Genomic DNA, 25,522 nt, shown 5'->3' with positions numbered 1-25,522 from the left:
TGACCTGTGTGGGTGGTATTGGGGAGTTACCTTAATTGACAGTTACGTATTTTTGATAGTATATTGTTTGTAGATTTAGGTGACTGATATGTACCATTATCTCAGGATATCTCTTTGAAGAATGAATTAGTATAATGCTATTGTTTTTTTAATTATGTCATAAATTACTTGATTTTTGCCTTGAGGGATCTGTAGTCTACACTACAACACAGAGAAGGAGTCCCTATGAAACTTTAGAGGGTGATCTCTAGGGAGATCTGGTTTTGCTAGTAGTTTATTATTTCTGAGGCTTTTATTTCTTGTATCCGACACACACCAGTGAATCCCCAGGAGGGGTGCAAATGGGTCATATAATACCTGGTGTGCAGTGTGAGTGCTGAGGGCACTCAAAATGGTTTGGACAGCAAACTAAAAATTACAGAAATGAAAACAAGGGAAGCTGGAAGATAAGATTTGTAGGCTGACTGAAGCATTAGAAGAACATGTGACTGAAAAGAATAAAATTACATGGAGGTGATCTATGTGCAGCTTTAAGGCAAAGGGAGGAAGCGGTAACAAAATGACAGCAGGGATTTTTTTGCAGTTTATGAGTCCAGGCTTGTGTTTTGCTTCTAGCATTATAAGCACTTAAAAGAAGGTAATCTTAATGAGCTAAGCACGCTAGTGAGAGTTTAACTTGAATGCTAATGTTTTTGGCAAAGGATGCAATTCTTAAAGCTCTCTCTCTCAAATCTCTGTGCAAGAAATAGAATTCTAACATCTCTTAATATTACATAAATCTCAGGAGCCTTAATGCATTGCTTTTAATAATAACTCATAAATTATATAAGATTCTCATTTAACTGTTCTTCAGTTGGAAGTAATAATTTAGAAAAAAAGGTGATTAGATACAACAATTTATGGAAAATGAAAGGACATGTTATTTGGTATAGCTGCTTATTTTCCATAGTTGTTTTCTCATGCCTTTTATATAGTGTGTAATTTTGTATAATTTTAAAATATCAATAAAATCAGGCTAAAAGCAATGTCATGCCAGCTTTAGTCTGTTCTCTTCCAGTTTTGTCATCGTGAGAAGTATTTTTGTTTGCATGGACTAGAAGTGCATTGTCATCAGTTCCCTACTGCAGCACACTGGATATTGTCCAACGATTGCTGCATCATTCAGATGTTTGCTTAGGTTTTTACTTAGTCTTGATTTTATTTTCAATGTATTTTATATATTCTGTATCTAGTACCCTCTTCCCTATCTTAGCTTCATATGTAATTTTAATTATTAACAATGTATTCTTAATATCCTGGACACTGTCTACTATAGTGTCCATTTTGGTTTTGTTCTTCTGATAAAGCCTTGCTTGCATGTAAAATAATTCTCATACATGATCAAAGAATGAAATTGGAATTTGACTGTTGTCTCATTCAGGATTTTTGTCCTTGTTTTCTGGACTTGATCTTAGTTACATTTTGTGGGTTTAACTTTAGGAAAAAACAGGACTTAAACACGGTCTGTTTAGAAAGTACTATCTATTATGCAAAACCATTTATATTTCATTAATTTAGAGGTAGTTTTTCAGTGACATTTTCCCCTTTAATTTGTCCCTTAATACTCATGAAATAGTCTACTGTTCATTCATTTGCTTGCAGAACAAGTAGTTGTTCATCACATCTGTAACGTAATTTTTAAAAGAGATACAGGAGTTAGGAAAATAATGTTGGTGAAAACCAGAAATAGCTTTTACTTTCTGCATGTTTAAAGGATAGTAAAAAGCCCATGTTAGGGTTTCATGGGGAATAACATTTAGTTGCCTGAACTGTGAACATTTATAATATAAGCCATAGTTGTTAATGAAGTTTCCTATATAATCTGCTACCATAGTTACAAGCAACTAATTTACCAGATAAATACAAATTGGGAAAATGGTGTTGTAGAAGCCAAAGGTCACTCTACATTCTGTTACCACAATATAAATCCCTAGTAAATTCAGTGTAGCCTGTGGAAGTTGGTCCCCATTTCCAGTACCATAAATTAAAAGCAGAATCTGTTTCCGTGTGTTCATCAAATCCTAATACTTTTGCAAAGAAGTAAAACATGCAAATAAAAGTAACCTGAACTGCAAAAATATGAAATGCTTGCAATCATGGATGCATTGATAAAATTACTGAACTTTTAGAAAGTCTCCAGCACAGAAGGAAATGCCTTTATACTCAAAATACTAAAGAAATAAGGCTGAAGTGTGTGGCAAGGTACAGTGCTCCTTTCATTTGTAGGCAAAGACTTCAGTGCTATAATTTTAAGGAAAGTAAAGGAAATGGCTGTGGTAAAATGAAGGAAAAGGTAAGCTCACCTTGAAAGGAGACATTAATCAGGTTTTTACTTTTATTTTTCATTCTGGGAACGTCAAAATAGGAAAAGATATTTTAGCAAGGAACTGGTAAGAACTAGTAAGAACTCCTTCATTATAGGTTAAGAAGGCATATGACAGTCCTTACGATGATTCATTCTGGGGCAACTTGTAGCATGATATCAAGGCATAATTAAGTCTTGTTTTTTATCAAGTTGCAGCTTGTACAGTTAGCAGTGCTATCAAATAGGAACATGTTATCTTACCTTTCTTTGCCACTCGCATTAATTAAAGTATATTTGATTAGTGGCATTGGATGGCTTATAGTATTCTAGATCGGTGGATTTTGTTGTTGAAAGAGCTCTTCAGAATGATCATTCAACCACCGGTTAAGCAGGGCTAAAGCATTGTCCTGCACTGGAGAAGGATGGAATTATTTAGTGTGAAAAATAAGTCTGGGAACCTGAGAAATCTGTATTGCTTAGTTACCTTTCCTTTCTTGTCTAGTTTGTAAGTCAGCAGGAATGTCAGAAATGGCCATGTGGCAACTGCATTTACCAGCCTGAACAAGATATAGGTAAAGAGAAACTGTAACTCAAAACTTGGGCAGCACACTGCCACCTCATTCTATTTCCAGACTAACATATGGTTATGGAAGCTGGAAACATGTGAAAGATATAAGCAGATATCAAAATGCCTTTGAAAACAAATGTCACAGGAAAATATTAGGTATATCAAAGGGAATGAATTTATAATGAATGTTGGGATACATCGGAGTTTCAACAACTCCATTTGACTTCATGCAGGAAAAAAAAATAGGGGAAATTTCATAGGGTGTATTATGTAGGATTTAGGATGGAAATATGTGCATATGTGTTCCATATTGCCTATGCAGCAAGCCCTACATGTTCCGAGTGCATCAGACGTCCTTGCTGCATGCACACAGATTGTTGGCACGCTGGATGGCCTGTAGGGCCTCTGGAAATCTTGGACTAATGCCTAAAGCTTTTCTGGTCTCTTGTTCTTGGAGGGTTGGGAAGAAGGAGTTAAAAACTAAGACCTCTCTGGAAAATCTGGTAAACCAGTAATTATAAAGGAAGCCAACCAGAAGACTGAAAAGTCTTCAGGAAAAATGTACAGGGGAGGTGCCTACCTATGGGCTGTGGAGCCATGGGAATATGGGCACTGGTTTTAAACATCTGTTAAGAGCAGATCTGAAATCAGTCAGTTTCTGTTTGCTGCATAGGAATCCATGTTCCTATTTGTGAGAAGTTGTGATTTTGGGGATGGGGTTGTGGAAAAACAAGAAAAGTAGAGAAGTTTAGAAAATATTAATTCATTGCTCTGAAAAGAAAAACTTGGGCTACACCATGAGGGGAGCCTTGTTAATGCCCTGGGCAATGTTATACGACATGGGAAGTAATTGGATTCAGATGATACTTTGTGGTAAACTTGTTTTGGCATGTGGTAAACATTTTTCATTTTGATTATCACAGTTGTTTTCATGCTTTTTCTGAGAGGCAAAATATTTTACTACCAAAGATTAATTATTGCTCTTTTATCTAGTTACTGTAGGTGCTGGATGATTTACTGCTGGTTTTTCCTCTTGCTTGACAGTGATCTCTAAAATTTATACAAGTTTCTTCTTCAGAAGGAGAAAAAAAAAAAAAGAAAATCATTTGCTATACTCCACAATCTAATCACTGCAATTGTGTAAGAAATGTGAAGTTTTATAAACACTTGTTAGGTCACATTTTGAAGGTACTTTAATAAGTATTTTGGGAAGCTTGAGATGCTGACAACTCAAGGAATACCATCCACAGGATTCATAGACTCACAGAACAGTTAGGGTTGGAAAGGACCTTAAAATCATTTAGTTCCAACCTCCTTGCATGGGCAGGGACACCTCACACTAGCTCATGTTGCCCAAAGCTCTGTCCAGTCTGGCCTTGAACACTGCAGGGATGGAGCATTTACCACTTCTTTGGGAAAATTGTTCTAGTTACCACCCCCACAGTAAAGAACTTCCTTGTATCTAACCTGAACTTCCCCTGTTTAAGTTTAAATCTGTTACCCCCTAGTCCTATCATTGTTACATATTTGAATACATTAACTGTTTTGAGATCCAGTATACTAGTTCCTGCCTTCTTCTAACTGTTCTTCCGTCTTCTAACTGTTCTTCTAATTGCTCTTCCTTCTAAAACAGTGTTGATTAACTAGTACAGCTGGCATCTGCTGCCAGCTCGTTTTTTGTACAGTGCAGTGTGTTAGACCTGTCTCTGCTGTTGTAAAACCAACGGAGATACTCTAATGTGAGACAGACAGTAAAGTTTCATCTCTTACTATAGTAAGCTGGGTCTCAGGACACTTGGATGTAAATACTGATTCAGTCCCAAGTGTTTTATGTAGCATACAGCGTGTAATTTAATTCATCCTGTGTGTTTTATCATTAGCTATAAAAGTGGAGATGCTAGTTAATGGTGTTGTCCTGAAGATAAAAACTGTTAATAGTAATAGGGAACTCCAGTACAAGTGTGTTAAGAATTACTTTTGTTAACTCAGTGAATGGATTAATTTGTATGAGAACCTGGGATGTCACTTAGCATCTGCAGTTAGCTTGAGAAATACACACATTCTGGACATCTGAATAAAAAAAAAAGGAAAACAAAACCATTGGATCTTCAGTCACAAGTAGAATCTACTAATTGTCCTACTTAGGTTACTCTGTAAGTTAACCTGTAAACTTATGCCCATAGTCACACAATACTTTTTCACATGTTTGTGATTCTCTACCCTTGCAAAACATACAAAGAGAAGAATCAGGTGCTTTTGCCTTTTCATTCAGTATTTTGGCAGATTTGCTATTGCGTGATGATGATGATGACCTAACTGTATATGGATTAATTTAGAGCAGGAAAAATAACAAAAAAAAGTATGTGGAAGGCAGAATATCCTCTGTACTAATAGCTTTGTGATTCAAAGCCACTTTTGAGCAAGAGGTGTCTTCAGAAATCCACCTGTGCTTAGTTCCATGTACATCAAAAACTGGGGGCCAAAATCCCCTACCTGCCAGTAATAGTCTGTTCCCTTTTTCCTTCTAATTATGTTCCACTCAGAGTATCGTCTTCATGTTCTTCCCAACTCCTGATAACCATAGGGCCTCTTGTATGAGCAAGCTTTTCATTCCCTAGTATCTCAGTGACTTTGACCTTTACCAGGCAGATGAGCTTTGCAGCAAGCAGGATTGATTCTCTAACCTCCACAAGCAACCTAGGCTGTGAGCTCAGCTGAAAAACAAAGATTTAGTGTAGTAAGGAAGGAGTTGTTCTTGCAGTGTCTGTCATAGCCCAGAGCAAATAATGGATCCTATTGTGGAAATGGAATAGGAATGATGACATGAGAAAGCACAACTCAGCGTTTAGAGAAGGTTAGGAGATGCATTTTGCCTGCTTTCTCATCATAGTCAGTTCCATTCTATACATGTCAGTTGGGATGTATTGTGATTCTTTGCGATATACTGCAAATACGTTGTTTCTTTTGTATATGAGCGTGAATGAGATGAATGATTTGCTGTGGAGTTGAACTCGCAGCTCAGAGATGTTTGACTCAGTTTTGTATTTTTTTAAGGCTTCCTTTAACAAAGCAGTGGACTAAAGGATGATTTCTTTTTCTTAAATGAAACCTGAGGTTGCCATTTAAAGGTCCAGAAGGATGTCTGTCGTAAAACCTGATTCCATAAACATTTTATCCTCACTAACTAGTGCTCTGCTTACTACCATATCTGAAAAGTTCACTCATGAAAGTTGACTTTGGATGCAAACCAGTTATCTGCTATCATAACAAGATGCATACTTCTGGTGCAGAGGAATTTTTTTAGCTAGTCTATCAGTTTGATCTTCAGGCACAATTATTTCAGCAATATCAACTGAAACAACACTGCAGCACTGATGGAGTAGTATGACTTGTTCTCAAGACAGGTGCGATTGCTTTGCAAGTAGACTTCTTGGCAATAGCTGTGACTGACAGCAGATTTACATTTCATAATAGTTTATTTTATTGCTTATCCAATGGAGTTGCTTATATTTATGTTGGAGTTATTGCCAGTGCTTTATTAGAAATAGCAGTGAGGCTGAACCCCTTAGTAACAGATATTAGCATACTGTACAGCACTCTGTTTAGAAGGACAAATAAGCTTCTCTGTGCTAAGAGGCAAGATACCTTCACGTGCATTCCTCTCTGTTGACTGAAATAAGGTAGGTATCAAAAGCTTGAATAACTCCCAGAAAATACTGTCATGGCTTGTGAATTGGAACAGGCCAGGAAAGCGCTCTTCACACATGTTCCTTTCTATAGCTCAATATGCCAGATAGCAGGCTTTTTGCTCACCTTATGTTAGCTCTGAAGGTGTTGACATGTTGGACCTAGTAAAAAGTTGTAGTATTTAATTACAGAAGCCAAGTGAGAGCATACAACAGATTATAAACTCACTGTCCCTCTTCATTTAGTATGGAGTTAACCTCCAAAGAACTCCACTGTGTATAGAAAAGCTGGTTTGTTAAAATAGTCTGCATTTAATTAGGAAAAAAGTATTTCTCATTCAAAAAATATGTACTGCTCTCTTCTCATTTGTTATAGTTCAGAAGAGCACAGAAAATAGCAACAGTTTGCTAATATGCTATGCTATTTGTACAAAATAGATTATATGATATTGGAGACTTACCTGCAGTGATGGGAAAAGATGGGGAAAAGAAATGGTGGAGGAGGGGGGAAATTAATGCTAAAGCACCATGGTTGGGAATCGGGAGCTCCTGGCTTTCCAGTCCTATGATTGGATGTTGCCATCACTCAATTTTTTTTTCCCAATAATTTTTTCATATGATAAATTGCAAATACAAAGCTGTGAATGTTCCCTGAAAAGCTTTGTAAATACTGTTGTACCACACAGCAGCACATCTTGACTGTTCTTCATTCATCATTACAGGAGGAAATGGTAACAATTTCTGTATTAGATCTGCCTAATGCTTTGCAGGATAGAAGAAACTTGTAACCTTTGCAGTGAGAAGCTTTCATATTTCCTTTACTTGTTTCAGTTGCTTGATACTTGGTAGGGGGAAGTAGCCCTAAGGCTATGAAGCTGCCTTTTCTGTCACCCCTTACATTCCTGTGCTTTTGTTGAGTTGTCACTAAATGAACATTTCTCTTTTTGTTTCCCTGAAAAGCTTTGGCAGCCTGCCAGAGTACCTCTTGGACCCTCTGAGGTATAAGCACTGCTGGTTGCTGGAACAAAAGCAGTACTGTATCTTCGAGATACAGGAATTGGCATAAAAATAATAGCCCTTGGCCATCTGCAATGCATCTGATAATTTAGGATTAGGGAGAAGATGAGGCTGTGGCACACTTTCCTTGCCTGAACTCAGTACTCATCCCAGTGACCTAATTTCCCTGCCCTAAAGCGACATCACCTGAGGCTGGAGCCCACCCCAGTTTCTGAAGAAGAACTGAGAGAAGAAAGAGGATGGAACCATCAGTCTGTTATGCATTCATGCAACCATCACTCTGTGCTGTCTGTCAAGGATGTTAGCCTGCTCTATTGCTAGCTAATGTAGTTAATCTGTAGTTTATGGAATATTAGTCTTGGTAACACAAGCGAAGAGTTAAAGAATTGATGATGAAAATGTAGTATGTAGGATTTGGGAGCAGGTAGGGGAGGAGTATTAGGGAAGACAAGCACTGAAAATCGTTACAAATCCTTTCAGTATTATATTGCTAAAAGTTTACTTCTTGAGCTTCTGATGTTGGTAAGAGTTGAATTCTTGTGCTCTGTGTACAGTTGTTAAGACTGCATTTTCCCCACCTTGAGTACATAGGTTGCACAAGTTAAATAGAGTTGTATAGAGGAAGGTTGCTTGTGTATCTGTTGTATAGAACCATAAAGCTAGAATTTCCAAAATTTTGGATCTGAAGTTCTGTAAATTAAATATTAAAGTTCCTTAACAGGGTTTCTTTGTTGGCAATCATTTTTGCTGCATGAGAGACCTACTTAGGGACTCTGGTCCTATTGCCACTCCCTGTATTAAATTTATTGTATCTGTATTGTCAAGCTTGCCACAGTAATTTAAGTGTAATGTTGCAAGCTAGATAATGTGTTTGATGTGCAGCAGAAGACTGAAATCATATGATCCAGGATCTTTGTTTAATGGTGATATACTGAAGAATAGGAATTTAAGTGAGGAAAATAAATAATTTGACAACCTAAAATAACTCTGCTTAGGGAGAATGAAGAAGTCCTTGCCCACTAAAGCCCTGTAGAAAATTACAGTTTATTTCCATGAACTCAGAATTTCAGTCAAAATGCTTAAAAATATATAAGGTTGTATTAATTGAAATTCATTAAATTTGTATTACAAATATGAGAAGAGGGCAGCTTAGTTTAAAAGACTAGGATGGAGGCAAACAGGTAAAAAAACCTGGGGTAATGGTTTTCATGACTAATTTGAATGAATATAGTTTTGCCTTTAAAAGTTTTGAATTATTGTGACTCTGCACCATGTCACTCTTGAAATACTGCTCTTAGATACATGTTTGGCTGGCTGTGAGCATCCTTCAGATTACTGGGAGGTATTATTTCTCTGCTGAACAGTCATCTTTGTGGCTTTACAGTATAGACTCCTGTTCTTCAGTCAAGCTCTGTTGAGATACTGTTAAAGATTGGTAAACATTGCCTAACTTACCAATGAGTGATAGCAGATTTCTGACCCTTAGCCTACTGACACCAATTTTTTTCTTCCCTTTGAAAAAGCTGTCATCTGTAAATGTTTGACCGGTGATTCTCAGTTCTCAGTAGAAAATGTCAGATTTAACAGGCTAGTTACTGTTTCGCTGACGTTTAAATGAAGCGTACAAAAATTGAGGCCTTAATGTACAAATAGGAAGATCTTTCCCGAGTGTCTGTATGTGATAGAAACAGGTATATAGTGGGTATGTTCTGTTCACCTTATTGGACCAAACAAATGACAAATTCCCCTTGAAAATATATTACTCTCTTAAATAAATAAATTCTTTTTCTATAGTATCTCTGTGCTCCTAGGTCACTGTGTGTAAATATTCTGGGTAAGTTTAGAATCTGCAGCTGTGGTCGGTGTACGATACAAGATTTTTTATAAAGAGGTCCCTCAGCTCCTTTACTTCTTTTACCAGATTTGGATGTGTCCTAGAGCCTAGACTTTGTGTTCAAATGACACAAAAAAAAGCACGTTGTTTGAAGTACTGGTGCTACTAAACCAAACATCACTAATGATGAATTCCTCTGGTCAGTTGCAGATAAACAGATGTTTTCCAATTCTTGACTTAACTTTCTTTAACATAATTTTATTACAGAATTATATGAGACTAAGTTTATGCATGTATTTCTTAGATATAGTTAAGAATCATGACGTATTTCATCTTGGACTCTGTCCTGTGTTCAGTGAAACATTTTAGTTAAAATGCATGGGAAAAGATTTTTCATTTTGAGAATCAAGGCTATTGCTCAATAAATTGTCCTGATGTCTTCAATGGTCATAATATTCTTAATGTTTCAAAAAATCCTGGAGAAATACAAAAATGAGGTTGTTGTTCCATAGAAAGGGAAGGATACGTGAGCATTTGTATGCTTAATCAGCCCTATCATTAAAACAGCTATGTCAGCATCCTTTTGTACATGCTTCTTGGCTACAGCAGGAAATAGAAATAGAGCAAGACATGCAGGCTTTTTCTCAGCTTTAGTAGCTGACCTGTAGAGCTATTAAAGTCACAGGTTTGAAAACTGAGACATGGACAGACATACAAATATTCTAATAATCTGTGCACTCAGGCTTATATATGTAAAGTCTGTTTACCAACCATAAGTGACCATCTTTAAAAGGCTGTTTTATCCTTTTATAAAATTATGTGGTACTTAAGAAAGGTTGTTACACTGGAAAGACATTTCACTGATGAATAGTTTGAATGGGACCTGAGCAAGCTGTTTGGTGAGGAGTCTAGGGAAAGGAGTATGCTACAAAGACTTTCACTCCCACCCTTCTTTGAAGAGCCAGGGAGCAAGAGTGGTGTGCACTCAGGTTCAGTGTAAATTGAAGTAAAAACCTTTTACCACTGATCATTCCTGAAACCTGATGATAGTAGAAGAGACTGTAGGAAACAGGACCATCCATGCAGGAAGGGTTATGTTACTGTAGTAAATATACTAGAATCCTCATAGGACATCAAATGGGAAAAGGTTTGGTATTCAGTGCAACTTTGTGGGACCTTTATGTCCCAATTTTCAATGGGTCTGGAACATAACAAGTTAAAGTAGATACTGTCTGTAGGCCAGCTTTGCCTTGGGAACAGTGAGTTGATCATTAGTAGAGGGGGGGAGCAGAGAACCAATCATTGGATAATTTTTGCCCCTTATTTTTGATGGTTGCTTTAAAAAAGTAACTGTTAAATAGCATTATAAGAAGTCCCTTTTGTGCTAGAGACAGGTGACATGCACTAAACTAATAATGCACTGTACTCATAAAATACTGCTTACATATTTTAAGCCTTGTCCATGTAAATGCCCAGTTCTGAGGGATAGCATGTTTTATTTGGAATAGATGTAATAACTTTGGTTTCGGTTTTGGTTTGTTTTTTTTTTTTTGGGGGGGGGTGTGACAAAGATGGAGAGGAACAGACACCATAAACTGAAAACATATGAAATGGCCCTGTATAGGGAAGTTGCTAGTTATTGACACATTTTTCCATACTTACAGCTGAAATTTGAATTTGGTTAACTAATATGAACAGTGTAGGAGATAAATACCTATTAGGACTGCTTGTACTTATGGAGCTTTTAAACTTGCCAGATTTTAATTGAGGTGTTCCTGCTAGAAAATTGCCACATGGTAAAAAATCACTGTAAATGATAAAATGTCATTTCAATTAAAAAAAAAAAAAAAAGGACTAGCCAAACATGACAGAAAATAATTAACTGTGAGAATGGTTTCAGTATGTACCGAGGATGTGTTCAAGATCAGGTTACATAAAAGTTAGATTCACAAAAGGAAGACCCTGACCTGCTTGAGCTGCATAGCTATAAGGCCTTTTCCAGCTGTTCAGTCTTCACATACAGATGTTAGTTTAGTTTTTTCTATATTAAGTATTCTGGGTTACTTTAGATTAGTTCTTTGAAGCTAAAAAGTATCTGGCAAGAAACCCAGCACTATCAACTACTAGAGAATATAATGACTGATCAGAATTAAAGAAAATACACCACCAGCTTGGCCGTTGCCGGTGTTTATTCAGATCTTACATCCAGTTGGTACATTGTCTGTCTTTCTGAATTCTCAAAGGATTTAAAATGTGCTCTCTGTATTAACCCCAGAGTCAGGAAGTGGGACTGTGTTGCCACAGTGGTTCTGTTTTCCGATGAACAAGGAATGAGTTTTGACGTTTGACACGTCACATCAGGGAGATTTTGCAGTTCCACTTCACTGTCAACAAGAATACTAGGTTTTATTTTTGTGGTTGTTGAAAAGGTCAGCCTGGATAGAGCAGTAATAGAATAATAAGCAGTGGCCCAGCCCCTCTCTCCCTATGTGATGGACAGTGAGCACTGCAGAAAGCAGTGAAAACCAAGAGGTCTGCAACATTTTGGCCTCTAGATAAACCAATTCCCAAAGGATTTGCTATCTGTTATGAAAATGACTGAATAGATACTGTTAAATGAAGATGCTATTCTTCAAATAATAAGTAATTTCCATTCTGGAGCTGGTAATTTATTCTGACTACCCAGGTAGGAATTGTGATTAATATGCTGCATTAGCAGCTTGAGCAGAACAAGTCTTAAGAAGTAAATATCTTGTTTTTATGCAGATAAGGCTAATAAGAAAATCAAAGGAAGATAAAACCCTGGAAAAGTGATGTAATGCACAGAGCAAGTTATACCGTGTTGAAACTGTGAAGTCTGAACAAAATGTTATCAGACTTTCCTGTGAAGGAGGTAGGGAGAAAGGCTTGTAAATTGAGGTACACCAAGCTCCACACCTAAAACATAGTAGAAATGGAACTGACCTGTTTTAGCAAAGAGAGTGAGAGTATGATAGCTTTTTTTTAATGTGTTCCGTACATAGAGAGAGCAGTGTTTTTTTAATTTCTTCAGGGCACCATGTGTCTTTTGGGTGGCACAGACCACCGTTGACAGCAGGTAGTGTTTTGAGTCTCAGATAGTTGCAACAAACAAGAGACTTGGTCTTCTCCAGTAAACCAAATTCCATGCGTTTGTGTTCAGCAATCTATGCGCATTACTCATCTGATCTCAACATATTTTTCCAGAGTTATCCCAGACATGTATTTGTCAATGTAGCAAATCCATTTCTTTTCTGCTATTAACCTTCTCACTGAGAAATTCACACTTTCATTTTAAGATGCATAATAAAGCATTTAGGTCATACAGAACACTAAGATGGGTGTTGATAGTAGTAACTAGAATGAATACATGTAACCGAGAAATGTCTTCTGTAAATGACATTAATGTTCTTGCCCACAGTAGATTTAATTTTGAAAAGCATATTAATGAGAAATTAATGAAATAGAAGTCATTTTCTTTCATTAAAACATCAGTATATCACCCTGTTATTTTCTGTATATACATGACATGTGGATGAGACAATTCCAGTGGGAGTCAGTTGTCAAGCAGGATTTTGTTTTAAATTTTTTTAAAGTTTGGCAATCACGCTTCTATTCTTGATTAAAATAAAGATCTTGTTTCTCCATTTTAACTAGTTTGCATTATTTGGCTAAATGTATGAATCATTAGTCTTTTCCTTTTTAGTACTTATTTGATTATCAATTATCTGTTTGGAAATGTTCTGAAATATGAGACAGAACTCTTTCAGTGTATCTTTATGGGGGATCTATAGTTTGGTTTTGATGGTCAGTTGAATGCCCTTTAAGCTGTGTAGGTTTCTGCCGTAACTGTGAATAGATTAAGTACTGCACTGGCAGTGTACAACTTGAAACAGAATTTGGAGACTCTTAATTTCGAGTGAAAAACTTTTATCTCCAGATTTTACCCTTTTTAATGTATTACACTGATGCATTATTTTTAAAGTACTGTAATTACACTGAGAGGCATTTTATCTTATTCTGGTTATAGGTGTTGAGAAATTAAACAAACACTGATGAAGTACAGTAAACTTGCATGAGTTATTCTTCTTTTTTCTTAGATATTTGGGCAATTGGCTGCATATTTGCTGAACTGTTGACTTCAGAACCTATATTTCACTGTCGTCAGGAGGACATCAAAACAAGTAATCCTTTTCATCATGATCAGCTAGATCGCATTTTCAGTGTAATGGGATTCCCTGCAGGTAATTTATTTTCATTAAAGTGTCAGATGGAATGCTACAGAGTTGATTTTTTTGCTGAAGGAGATGACTAGTTGTTTGTATAGGTATGAAGAAGCTGTCAGTTTGATGGATTTGGAAATGCTGGCAATTGTGGAACAGTAGTACTGGCCAACAGAGTCAGGCAACTGCTGTAGTTATTCCTTCTTGTGTATTACTTAATCTACACTTTCAGAATTGTAAATGCTTCTTCTTTTCCCCCCACCAAAGATAAAGATTGGGAAGACATAAGGAAGATGCCAGAATACCCAACTCTTCAGAAAGATTTTAGGAGAACAACGTAAGTGATGATCATGCAACAACAGTTCAGTGAATGTAGCAGAAGATGGGCAGAAATTGGCTCCTACCCTCTGAGTTTATTGGAGGAAGGGGGCAGTTTTGTAATTTTTGGGTTCTAAAGCTGTGACTGCTGTCCTATTTGAATTAGCCATTTTGCTTGAATGGTGTTCTCTTCTTCAGCTGCTTGTTAAAAGCATCAGCTGTGTGGCCTCCTCATTTCTGTAGAAGGGGGTTTTCGTAAGTGCCATTTAATCTATGGCAGGCATAGACAAATGAGCTTGCTTAAACCACTTCTATTAGCTGTTAAGGATAACATAATTCTTTTTGCATGAGAAAAGATAGGGAAACAGCTCCCTGGTGCTTTTTACCAGCTTTTTTTACTGTGGAGACAATAAAGCAGTGGACAGAAACTTCTAGAGAGAATAATGTGTTCAATAGTTAATGATGCAAAGCCTTTTGCACTTTACAAAGAACTGTACACTTTTAGTGTTCACTGGTGCTTTGGCTAAATTATTCAAGTGGTGCTAATAGATCAGAGAGTGTAAGGAGCAGCACAGACTCTGTTGTAAAGCAGAGGACATGGATTCAGGAGTTTTGGATTCTGTTTCCAGCTCTGCCATGGATTCATTGTACTGGCTTTAGGCAATATATGAAGCTTATCTGTGCACAAAGCTTCTTTCTTTTGAAGATGACTGTAGATGATTTCTGGATTTGCGGATTAAAGACAAAACACAGGTCGTATGTATCTGAGGCATTTTTGAGCTTGAAACTACAAAAGACTGTGTGGTTTGCTGCAGGTTGGGGTCAAGGAGAGAGAATGGTAAACGACTGCTTTGCCAGATTGCAGTTGGAAACAACTTAATATAGCTTAGATTTGCACTGTTACAAACTGCTCTACACTTTCTGTGGCAGAAATGCTTTAGAAAACTAGAGTATAAACTTCAGCTTAGTTTTTCTGTCATATGCCCATGTCAACAGCTTATCTGTATGCTACAGGAGTTGCATGTTCCATGTAAATAATCTGTACACAGTTATTCCTGTTGTGAAAAGCATGTTTTGTGTACAACTGCTTGATAAGTATCTGACATGTTTTTTGATAGCAGTTCTTTTTACAGCTCATTTATTAAAGACCAGTAAACGTTTTTGTGATCATTTGGTACAATTTAGTACATTTGTACAATTTGTACATGTGGTACAATCCATATTCTTAATGCTGTATTATTTCAGAAATGTCTTTGTTTAACTGTATTTTTCAGATATGCCAATAGTAGCCTCATAAAATACATGGAGAAACACAAAGTCAAGCCTGACAGCAAAGTTTTTCTTTTGGTAGGTACAACTTTAAAATCACAGTGATTATAAGAATGAAATGCAATTCTGATGATAATATCTGTGTTTATTGTTCTATCTCATTCTAATGAACACTGATATTAAAGATATTTATCACTAACTGGCAATTTTTGAGATGTGTTTTCTTCACATACGCACATGCTGAGGGTGTGCTTGAAGTGCTGGTATTGAAGATCTGAAGGTCTTATCTAACTATGAGCTGCAAGGCACTGGTATACCCAGCCTTACCCTTATATCTGCTGTGCAAATAGGGTAGTGTTATATCCCTTGATTCCATGTTGTTTCAGAGAGGTAGAAAGTTTTGTGAAGGAAGGGAAGAGGAAAGGAGAAATTTAATTATTTCCTGTAGTAATTTTTTTCTTTTTTTTTTCCTTTACCTTTTTTCTTTTTCTTCCCTCTAACAATAGTCCACCTCTGTTCTGTGGGTGATTCCAAACAACATCCATAAACATTTATTTGCTGGTTGAGTCATTCACTGTCGGTGAATATAGAGTTACTGTAATACAGCATCATTTTTAGATGCCTCTGTGATGACTTAGTGCTGTCTGAATTTAGAAATGAAGTTCAAAGTGACTTTGCTAGTACTATAAAAAGGGAGTCTTTGTAATGAGGCTGTTAGTGCAGCTTGAGTTCTAGTGGCCTGTTCTCAGTTATGGATTCAGCATGGTGGTCTTCTCTCTGGGTCCTGGTGAAGACTTGTTAGTAGCTGCTGGGTGATGACACAAATAGCTGTGGAAACAGAATAGGTTTGTCCAGGTGGGTGGAAGGGAAGTGTTCCCCTAAGAAGTGTGAGACTTCAAGAAAAAAATAGTTAATATTTCTCAAACTCAACTTACTGGGCACACATTGGAATCAGCTGGAGGAAGAGTCTAACTGGAATGATGATAACTGTAAAAGACATTGTTAGTACCTGAATTTCCTCATTTTCCTACTCAAAGTGGAAGTCATCAGAAAGCCTGGTGAAAAGCCAAAGAAGCAAATGGGTTGCTATCAGCTTGTATGGCTAATTCATCAAGGCTATGAACACTAAGTTAAGAGTCATTTTCTGTGGGTAAGCTACTTTTTCAGGGGAAATATTAACCAGATGTCTAAACAACACAAAACTAACCATATTTTGCCACCCTGTAGCATAGTATATATGTTTATGTATATAAACAAAGGAACTCTTCATGATGGAGAACTGGTGAGGCAAAGTTGTTATAGGGTGACTGAACAAATAGGTAGGTGTCTACCTGCGAATTCCCCAGTCTGATTGTGAGAATGAGAACTTACCCAAAAGGATAAGGGCTCTTTCTGGAGATTGTGAAGAAGACTCAGTTCACTTAGCAAGGTAGGTTCTCTTAGTCAAATTTTTCTTGCTGTTCATAAATGGGGATGAATAAGGGTGGTTTTAGTGATCAGCCATGAACATGGAGTCTGGTTTTAAATAGGTCAGTCTCGCAGAGCTGTGCATAAGAATGCCCAGGAACATGGACAGTTTTCTTGGTATCTCATTGCTGCACTGAGGAGGTCCATGTATCTGCACAAAGTCCTTAGGCTTTGTGCTAATGGACACAGAAAGTGTGGCACGTAAGAGAAAACAGGGCATTGAGTAGACCAGTGCAGGATAGCAAGTGATTCTTCACAAAGAGGAGGATATTGACATTGAATGGTAATATCTACATGAAGGGCAGAATGTTTTCCATCCAGAAGAGGCTGTCCTGGAAAAGTTATTTATATATGTCATATCAGGCCAGTAGAATCTGAGAGCAAGCAATCTTGAGAGCTGTTGAGAAGTATGAGGCTGTTGATGAAGTCCAGTCTCACAAGCTTTCTGTACTGTGTTAGCAGCAGATTATGTCCAGACATTTTTATTCACTTCCGTAGGAGCAACAGAAGCTACAGAAAACCAGACTTTGTCAAAGAAAGTTGGTTCACAGTAGCCTCACTGATGGGCAGGATATCTCATTTGGAGTGGTATCGTGTGTTGCATCATCTGGAATGCGCAAATAGGTTATATGCTTGGGTATGGAGGGAAATTACTAAGGGGATGAGCAGACTATTAAAAAGTGTAAGATATGTTTAGATCTTCTGCTGTGGTACATCAGCCTTATATTTGAATGATGAAGAATACAGGTCATACTTGGAGGCGGGTTGTGATACAGTGTTACATGGCAGAAAACTGGAGCTTTCTCTTGAGTAGTACTGCAGCAACCAATTCTGAGGTAGGAGTCCAGGGAGCAGAGGCTGATCTCCTGTACACTTCTGTCAATGATGACAGCTGGTACGAAAGACCAGGAGTGGCCCTACACATAAGTATTTGTCTGTGGGGTCACTGTGGAGGAACTGGGGAGAAGAAACCTGTATCATCTGTAATGGTGCCGCAAGCCACTAAAACTGCCAAATTTTGCCTGTAGGGAGAGATTGTGATTTGGAATAAAGGTACTGGATACCAAAACTGTTGTCTGTATTAACTGCATCATTTGAGGTCATTGTGTAGATAGCAAACACCACATTAGAAGTTGAATCTGTTAAGATACACAGGAAAAGTAGGGTTAAGGGTTATCTGATAATACAAAACACCGTAAATAAGTGTACCATGCAAACTCCAGGTGTCTGCAATGCAAAAACATCTTGAGGTGTATTTCTGCAGAAGCATCCAGAATCAGTTCAGGAGTTGGTTGCAATTGAACTGATAGGTGGAGACAGCCAAAATGGCTCTTTGTTGTGTTGTCAGTCTGTTGAGATCCATAGCCCACAAAATATGGGAATAAGGAGGGATGGAAAGAAAGTGGCAAAAGTACAGAGAATTTTGAGATGTAATCTACAAGGTAGGGTTAACTACTATTCAGAAAGGAAATGCAGGGAATCATCTTACTGATGAGGATGACTATTTTTACTGAGGTTGTTTACTGTACCATATATATAGAATATAGAATTGTTATCAGATTTTTTTATTTCTTGGGTGGAAAGGCCCAAACACCAGCCTAAAATCGCATTCTTTTGCTGAATATCCAGGGAATTTATGTTGGAGGCCTGGAAGATAGAGTTTGAGCTAAGATGCGCTTTGCAGAAAGAATTTTATTTTCACTGTTGATATGAATTAAGGATACTGTGTAATGTAATTTGAGCCTCAGATTTCCTACTGTGACTTTATCAGAATGTGATAAATAAGTACCTATTTAAAATAGCACATTATCCCTATAATTCCTGGTTTAAGCTACTAATATATTGTAATCCTTTTATAGCCTGTTGCAGTCAACGGCATTCCAGCTAAAAAATTTATTATTGCCTTCCTCCTAGCAAGGAAGAAAGGTTACTAGGGAGGGTCTGCTCCTCCTCTTTCTCATTTCAATACCAATTAGAGTGGGACTGGGAGCTGTGTGAGTGGCAGAGAGCTCTGACTCTCAAATGTTGCCAGTATGAGAAATGAAGATTTATTGTTTCTGTCCCTAAAGCGATATGGAGAGTTCTGGTCATGTTCAGTCTCTTCTGACACTTTTTTCCTGTTGTGTCAGCAGTACAGAACAGTATAAAAACTATACATGTGCCACAACAAAGCATCATTATTTAGAAGTAATGCTTTATGAGCCTGTAATAGCTGAATTTAGTGTTGCTTTAGCACAGTGGTTCAGCCTTAGCAATTAATATTGCCTCATGGACTTAACTGTATGTCTTACGTGAGAAGTGCTTCACAGCCATCATGCTTTGATGGATGCACATTCTAATTCTTGGGAACTTCACTGAACAAGCAATGATAACTTAGGCTTGTCTGGACAAGCTGCAAATAATACAGCAATCCACAATCCAAGGCATGTAAGGCATAGTTTGAAAAATGATACTTTGATAAGCTTTTTGCTATTTCTAATGTTTTGCTTTTCAGCTTCAGAAGCTTCTTACTATGGACCCTACAAAGAGAATTACCTCAGAGCAGGCTTTGCAGGACCCCTACTTTCAAGAGGATCCTCTGCCTACATCAGAGTATGTATTCCTTCTTCTGTGCTCTTCAGGGGTGTCTTTTTTTCTGCTAAATGCTAATCCTTGAAACAAGATGACAGCTGAAAGTTTCAGATATCTGCCTATATCCACAAGAAGTAGTAGCTCAGGCGCACTCAGTTGAAACTATTACGGTAGTACTGAAGTGTCTGTAGCTACTGGTGCCAGAACTGAATGGTCATGGACAGTGACCCAGTACCTCATTAATGTTGTAATTCTGAATGTACTACCAAAGCTAGTGTGACAATATTCTTGCAGTAGAGAATCCATCTGTGCCCTGTTCTGTTCTGCCTTGCACAGCCTCACAGAGCCCTGTTCTGCATTGCCTGGTTTCATTGCACATCTCTGTAGGACTACGAGAGTTCTCTGACCTACAAACCATGCCCTCTTGCACATGGTAATAATAAGAGGAGAGAAAAGTAAAGAGATCAGTGACTGCCTAAAATCCCACAGGTCCCTTGTTCAGAAGGCTTGAGAGTGCAGATTTTATATCTCTATATATTTTATTGTCATGAGAAATTAAAATTATATATTCAGTTCCTACTGGCAGACTTTCCTCTTCCAATTTCTCTTCCCAATTTTTGGAAGCATGATGGTTGGTAGCATTATGATCTGTAGGAGCTGGATGGAGGGAGATTTACACCTTTGCTTTCACTGCTTCCTCAGCTAGCAGGCAACACTAAAAAGAGGGAACAGCCACTGGAGTGCAAAGGAGTGTAGCTGAGAATAGTTGTTGTCAGGGTTGGTTTTCTTTTCTTTCTTTTTCTGTTTGGATAAGGCAAATGTTGTATAGCAGCTAGGTATGTTTACACACTTTAAAAAATCATGTCGTGCTGATTGTATTCTGAATGCTGGCACAGAAATCTAAGAAACTGATACTGGTCAAGACTGACCAGTAATTTTCTATTTAGTGTTTATCTGATACTGTCCTATGTAGTGCTATAGCTCCCCATGGATTACAAGATAACATTATGATAAAGTCTCTGCCATAAAAATTAAGTGAGGAATGTTCCAAATCTCATTAGCCAGCTGAATTTAGAAGCTATCTTTTTTTTTCTCTAAACAAGACCTGAGAAGCTAATTGAAAGTAACTCTGCAGTTGTGATTGGCAAATATATTTAAGCCCGCTGTAAGCCAAGACAGGATTATAAGACATTAATACTTTTTGGATCAGGTCTCCTATTCAGTGAGCCATGCATGTTCCAACTAGGTGTTATGGAACCTCTGACGCTGTGTTTGTTCATTTTGCCATCTGGATCAACAAAGGGTCGTTCTAGCATTTGGGCATGCTCAACCATGCCGTGATTTCTAAATTATGACCTTGTGCCAACAGCAAAGAAAGAGATCCAACTTTCTGATCAGCACCTAGTTGCTAGTATCTTCTGTTGTCGTGGGCGCTCACGCTGCCACTTAGGGAAACAGGACTCATGAAATGCATGAAATTAAATTGTGTTATATTCACTTGTTCTTAATACAGTGTTAAGTAACTGTATGTCATGTGTATATATTTGTGGAAGTGTTTAATGTTTACTGTGTTTCAGTGTATTTGCTGGCTGTCAGATTCCATATCCTAAAAGAGAATTCCTCAATGAAGATGAACCTGAAGAGAAAGGGGATAAGGTATAATAGTTTAATTTTTCCCCCCCTTTAAGTATGCAATAAGAAAGAATCATGGTGCTATCAAATGACAACTAATGAAATTTGAGGAGTTAACAAAAAACATGTTTTCCAGGCAAGGCTCTCTCAAAACTGCTTCCCAGATGGATTATCAGGTGGTTTTGGAGTGTCTCAGGCAGTATCACCAGCACAGTTTGCCCTGACCTCTGGGGAATGAACTGGATGGGTTGTTTGGTCAGCAGTAGCTTGGTTTCAGCTGCCAGCATTCCAAGAGGAACTTGCTACCTCCTCCTGCATCACATGGTGAAAATACATTGTGATCATACGAAAAGAATGGCATTTCCAGTGGATGACTGGCATACATCCAGCCATTTGAAAGTTGATGGTTGTCAGGGTCTCAAGTAAATAGTGGCAGCCTGCTTCTGGCACTACATCAGAACATTTCATCCATCTACACAGTTTCCTGATCATGTTTTAAGGGCCCTCAGACAAAGGAGTAATAAGGATCATGAGCTGTTCTGGTAACGACAGTCTGCCCTGATTCCTGTCTTTCCCATAGACCCAAAGACATGGGCAAGAACTTGTTTGTGTGCATAGTAAATTGTGGCATGTTTGCAGCATAATCTGACCTGCTTTGTGCATGTAGCTCAGCTGTGCTACGTGACTGCAGTGATTGCCCCATCATGCTGTGAAGCCTGGACAATAGTGCTGTAGTGCATGAAGGGGCTTGCTATTTTCACGTATACAGTAGTGTACAGAAAGACACCACCAGTAATGTATAGCTAGTAAAATGTAAAGGAAATAGCCTTAAATGGTAATTATCTGAGGAGTACATGAGAAGGACTGTTAATCTTTTGGAGAAACCATTTGACTACATGCATCTTTTGTTTTCAGATTTTTCTGCGTAACATGAGATGCTAGCTGGATTTAGAAGTATGCCTATCACAATACATTTCAGACAGCAGATTTTGGTTTCAGAACAGGCATTTTAGGTTTTTCTGTAGTGAGAACAAATGGTGACATCCTGGACTTTTGTGTCCAGGTAGTTGGGGTGTTTTGTTTGTTTGGGTTTGTTTTTTTAAAGAGGAAACAGACACCTAAGCAAAAATAAAATACCTGATTTGATTGTAAATTAGTTACTAGCTTTATTTCAACTCAGCTTCAAAACAAGAACAAATCTTATGAATTGAAATTACTCTGCCTTCTGTTGAGTCAGTGTATTTAAAAGTAGGTACCTGCCTTTTTCCTGGGAGTGTTGGGGGGGGAACAATGACATATTTATATTCAAAACAGCCATTGTATAAATGGTCTTTGAAATTGCTGGGGACAGTCACGTATTATACACGCTCCAAATTAAACTTTTGTGAAACCTTTTAGGTAATACAACTCACACATTACTCATTGAATGTGTTCCTACAGTGCAGAAAATGTACAGGTAAAGGATATCCTGAAAGTTGGATTGGTGCCATATTCTGTTTCTTTATGATGTTGCAAGTAAAAGGATTTCAGTTTCTTTTTTAATAGTACTAGTTTCTAGTTTGTTTTTAAAACCATAAATATCTGTATAGTTTTTTGGAAGCCTAGAGATGTTCTCTGTATATGCTCATTTGGAACTCGCATCTGAGCTAAGTGACCTTTAATGTAAGCGTGTCTACTTCAAAAGGGTTAATCTTTAGTTAGAAAAGCTAAAATGAGTGTTTGTGAAGCAACCTCAAATTGTGTTAGGCAAGTTTCTGCTGGGTTCCTTTGGAGGTAGGACTGGAATTTCATTTTTGTAATTTGTACCTGTGAGTTGACACAAGGTATTATGTTGCTACCTGTAGACATTTTACTGGTTTATTTATTTAGGGACCACCGTGAGCTAGACTGACCTGAAGACAGTGTTTTTGCTGGCATAAGCTGGTTTTATACACTGAGGAGGTGCAGCTAGAACCCCACCAGAGCCTGCAAAGTAGATCCCAGTCTTTATCCAGGCAGTAGCAGTAGTTGCTGCACAAAAGAGCAAGCTCAGAGTAGTCAGGTAAATTTTGTGCTAATATCCAAAGCGCAAAACATAGGATCTATGACAAACTCCTGCCTTTAACTATGAAAGTTCCTGCAATATTTGTTTACACATAACAAAACTGCATTTTTCAGCTCTCACAGTAGCAACCACCTCATTTGCCTCCAAACAGCCCTATGAAAACACAAGTTTTGGAATTCTGGCACGAATACTGCCTTAGTTGTTTGTATAAGTGAAGTTCAAACCATTATGAAAAGATAAATTGCTTCTTAACATTTATTTATTTTTTTACAAGCTAGCTTCATTAACTTTTAATATTACTGAAGTTCAGATCTCCTGGGAAACAGAATCTGACTGAGATGGGATTTGAGGACTGTAAGCAGGAGGATACATTATTGGTTTTGCTAAATGTGAAATGGCACAAGCAAGCCACCTGTGAGTCCTTGAAGATCCTTTGTAATCCTAAATGAATACATCATTACAAATTTCATCTGGTTGTATCTTGGGAGACCATTGTGATGCATGGCATAGATACAGATCTTTTATGTCATTTATCTGAGGTAACTAAATGCCTTTTGGTAATAAGGGGCATCAGGAATTTTCTGCTGGTGGCAACTGGTTGTCATGATTTCTGAGAAACTAATAAAGTGAGGCTTTTATAAAAGGATGCCATACTAAAGCTTTTATAATTACATAATATATTCTAGGGGAAAGAAGACTATCCTAGAATATTCCCTGGAGGGTACTGGGGGGAGGGTAGTTTCTAATTCGAGCCATGCCAATTGTTGTTTCTTTTCCATGATGAACAAGTGACATACCTCACATTTGGAGAGAAATTGCTTTTCTCTGCAGTTCTCTTACGTGCTTTAGTGCTCTGATGGAGGAGCCATCCCTGGTGTTTGAAAGCAGACAAATGGGTGGTCTTTCCTTGTAACTGTCTGACCATGGAGGGCAGAGTTGCACCCTGCTGTTTTTCTGACCTTCCCTCCAGTTCCCCAATGCTCTTTTTAGTCTGTAGCCCTCTGAAGCCAGAACAATACAATGTCTTTGGCTCTTATGTTTCCCTTCTTAACTTTTTTCTCCCCTCTGTGGCCCTTTTCTCTTTGTCTCTCTTCCTGCTAGGTCCCAATGTCATCTTAATTGTTTGGCTTCCCTTCCCTTGCCAAATTCTTCTTTCAGCTGTTTCCTCCTCTTTTTGTCTTCAACTATTTGTCTCTGGTCAATTTTCACTTTTCTGCTATTTCAGTAAGATTTTCTGATCCTGTACGTAGTGCACTATGCTGGACCGTGTTCCTAGTATACCACTCTCACAAGGTACCTAAAAGCACAGTAGAGCGAAACAGTAATGAAACCTGTTTCTGGTTCTACTACAGAATTTCCTCTCAATCTGGAAGAAATTAGGTAATTTCTCTGGTCTCAATTTGCTTACCTTTCCGGCAGTAAAGCTCCAACCTCCATCGTGTTATTGTAGCACGTCATTTGTGGAAGTTTGAAAAGTGGGTTTGATTCTGAGTGAACAGGGCTGTTGAAACACTTAGAGTAATTTATCGTGGTTCACCACATGTGCCCCTGAGCTCTAGTGAAATTTTGGGGAGTTTGATTCAGTTCATTAGGCAATTACTGCTTTATAAATTGTTCCTTCCATCCTCTTCTCTGAGTGCTTGGCTAGCTGTAGGAGGCATTAGTCTTTCCTTCCGGTTTTACTCTAGCGTGCTTTGTTAAAACTACAAAATGACCACAAATGGGATACCCCACAAAGCGTGTGTGAGTGTACTGAGGACACATTTCTCCTGACATGCAGATTTGCTGTGTTTTCCCATTGAGCAAGCAGGCCTGCCTCCTTCTCCACTGGCACAGGGGCCGGCAACTCCATAAGGCTCCCAGGCTAGCTCAGAGCAAGTGATGATCTGTGTTGCTTCTTCCCCTAGAATCAACAGCAGCAGAATCAACATCAGCAGCAAACAGCACCTCAGCAGCAGCCACAGGCAGCACCGCAGCAGCCACAGCCACAGCAGCAGAACAGCACCCAGACCAATGGGACAGCCGGGGCCGCTGGCGCAGGAGGAGGAGGAGCAGGTGCAGGGCTCCAGCACAGCCAGGACTCCAGCCTCAACCAGGTGCCTCCCAACAAGAAACCACGCATAGGGCCTTCAGGCGCTAACTCAGGCGGGCCTGTCATGCCTTCAGATTATCAGGTACCTCTGGAGTTTTTGCTGCTTCTGATACTGTATGGCCAAAATGTTGTTTTCTGCCTTCCCCACTGCAAGCATAAATCAGGTTTTAATGAATTTCCCATGTAACTTCAGCAGGTGTGCTGTGATATATTGGACAGAAATGTGGGCCTGAAGCTTTAAAGTTAAAAGGTTATGTTCTGTTGTTAGTAATTTTCAATTGAATGCCAGTACGAGTTGTATTTGGTGCACCCTGTGAAGTGTCAAGCACTAGTCCTCTCCAGGAAAGCACTTCAACATATGACTAATTTTATGTTCGGGAGTAATCTTGTTGAAGCCAATAGAACTATTTCATGCATGTAAGTGCTGCGTGAGATCAAG

The 25,522-nt window shown here is 38.2% G+C and overlaps 1 protein-coding gene across 2 annotated transcripts in view; it reads left to right on the top strand.

Annotated features, from left to right (window-relative positions):
- CDK19 (cyclin dependent kinase 19) overlaps positions 1-25,522 on the top strand; it is a 129,704-nt gene that overhangs the window by 96,637 nt on the left and 7,545 nt on the right. For both annotated transcript variants that reach the window (XM_061366832.1, XM_061366833.1), the window contains 6 exons: positions 13,568-13,711; positions 13,958-14,027; positions 15,283-15,355; positions 19,239-19,336; positions 20,893-20,971; positions 24,899-25,165. In XM_061366832.1, coding sequence (XP_061222816.1) covers positions 13,568-13,711; positions 13,958-14,027; positions 15,283-15,355; positions 19,239-19,336; positions 20,893-20,971; positions 24,899-25,165 — 731 coding nt within the window. The remainder of the gene's footprint in view (positions 1-13,567; positions 13,712-13,957; positions 14,028-15,282; positions 15,356-19,238; positions 19,337-20,892; positions 20,972-24,898; positions 25,166-25,522) is intronic.

The sequence above is a fragment of the Neopsephotus bourkii genome, unplaced genomic scaffold, assembly GCF_033783945.1.
Source record: "Neopsephotus bourkii isolate Nb327-2 ecotype Australia unplaced genomic scaffold, CSIRO-AGI_Nbou_v1 NB_1358, whole genome shotgun sequence".
Lineage (NCBI taxonomy): Eukaryota > Metazoa > Chordata > Aves > Psittaciformes > Psittacidae > Neopsephotus > Neopsephotus bourkii.
The sequence above is the reverse complement of the archived record's forward strand: the minus strand, read 5'-3'. Positions and strand labels throughout refer to the sequence as shown.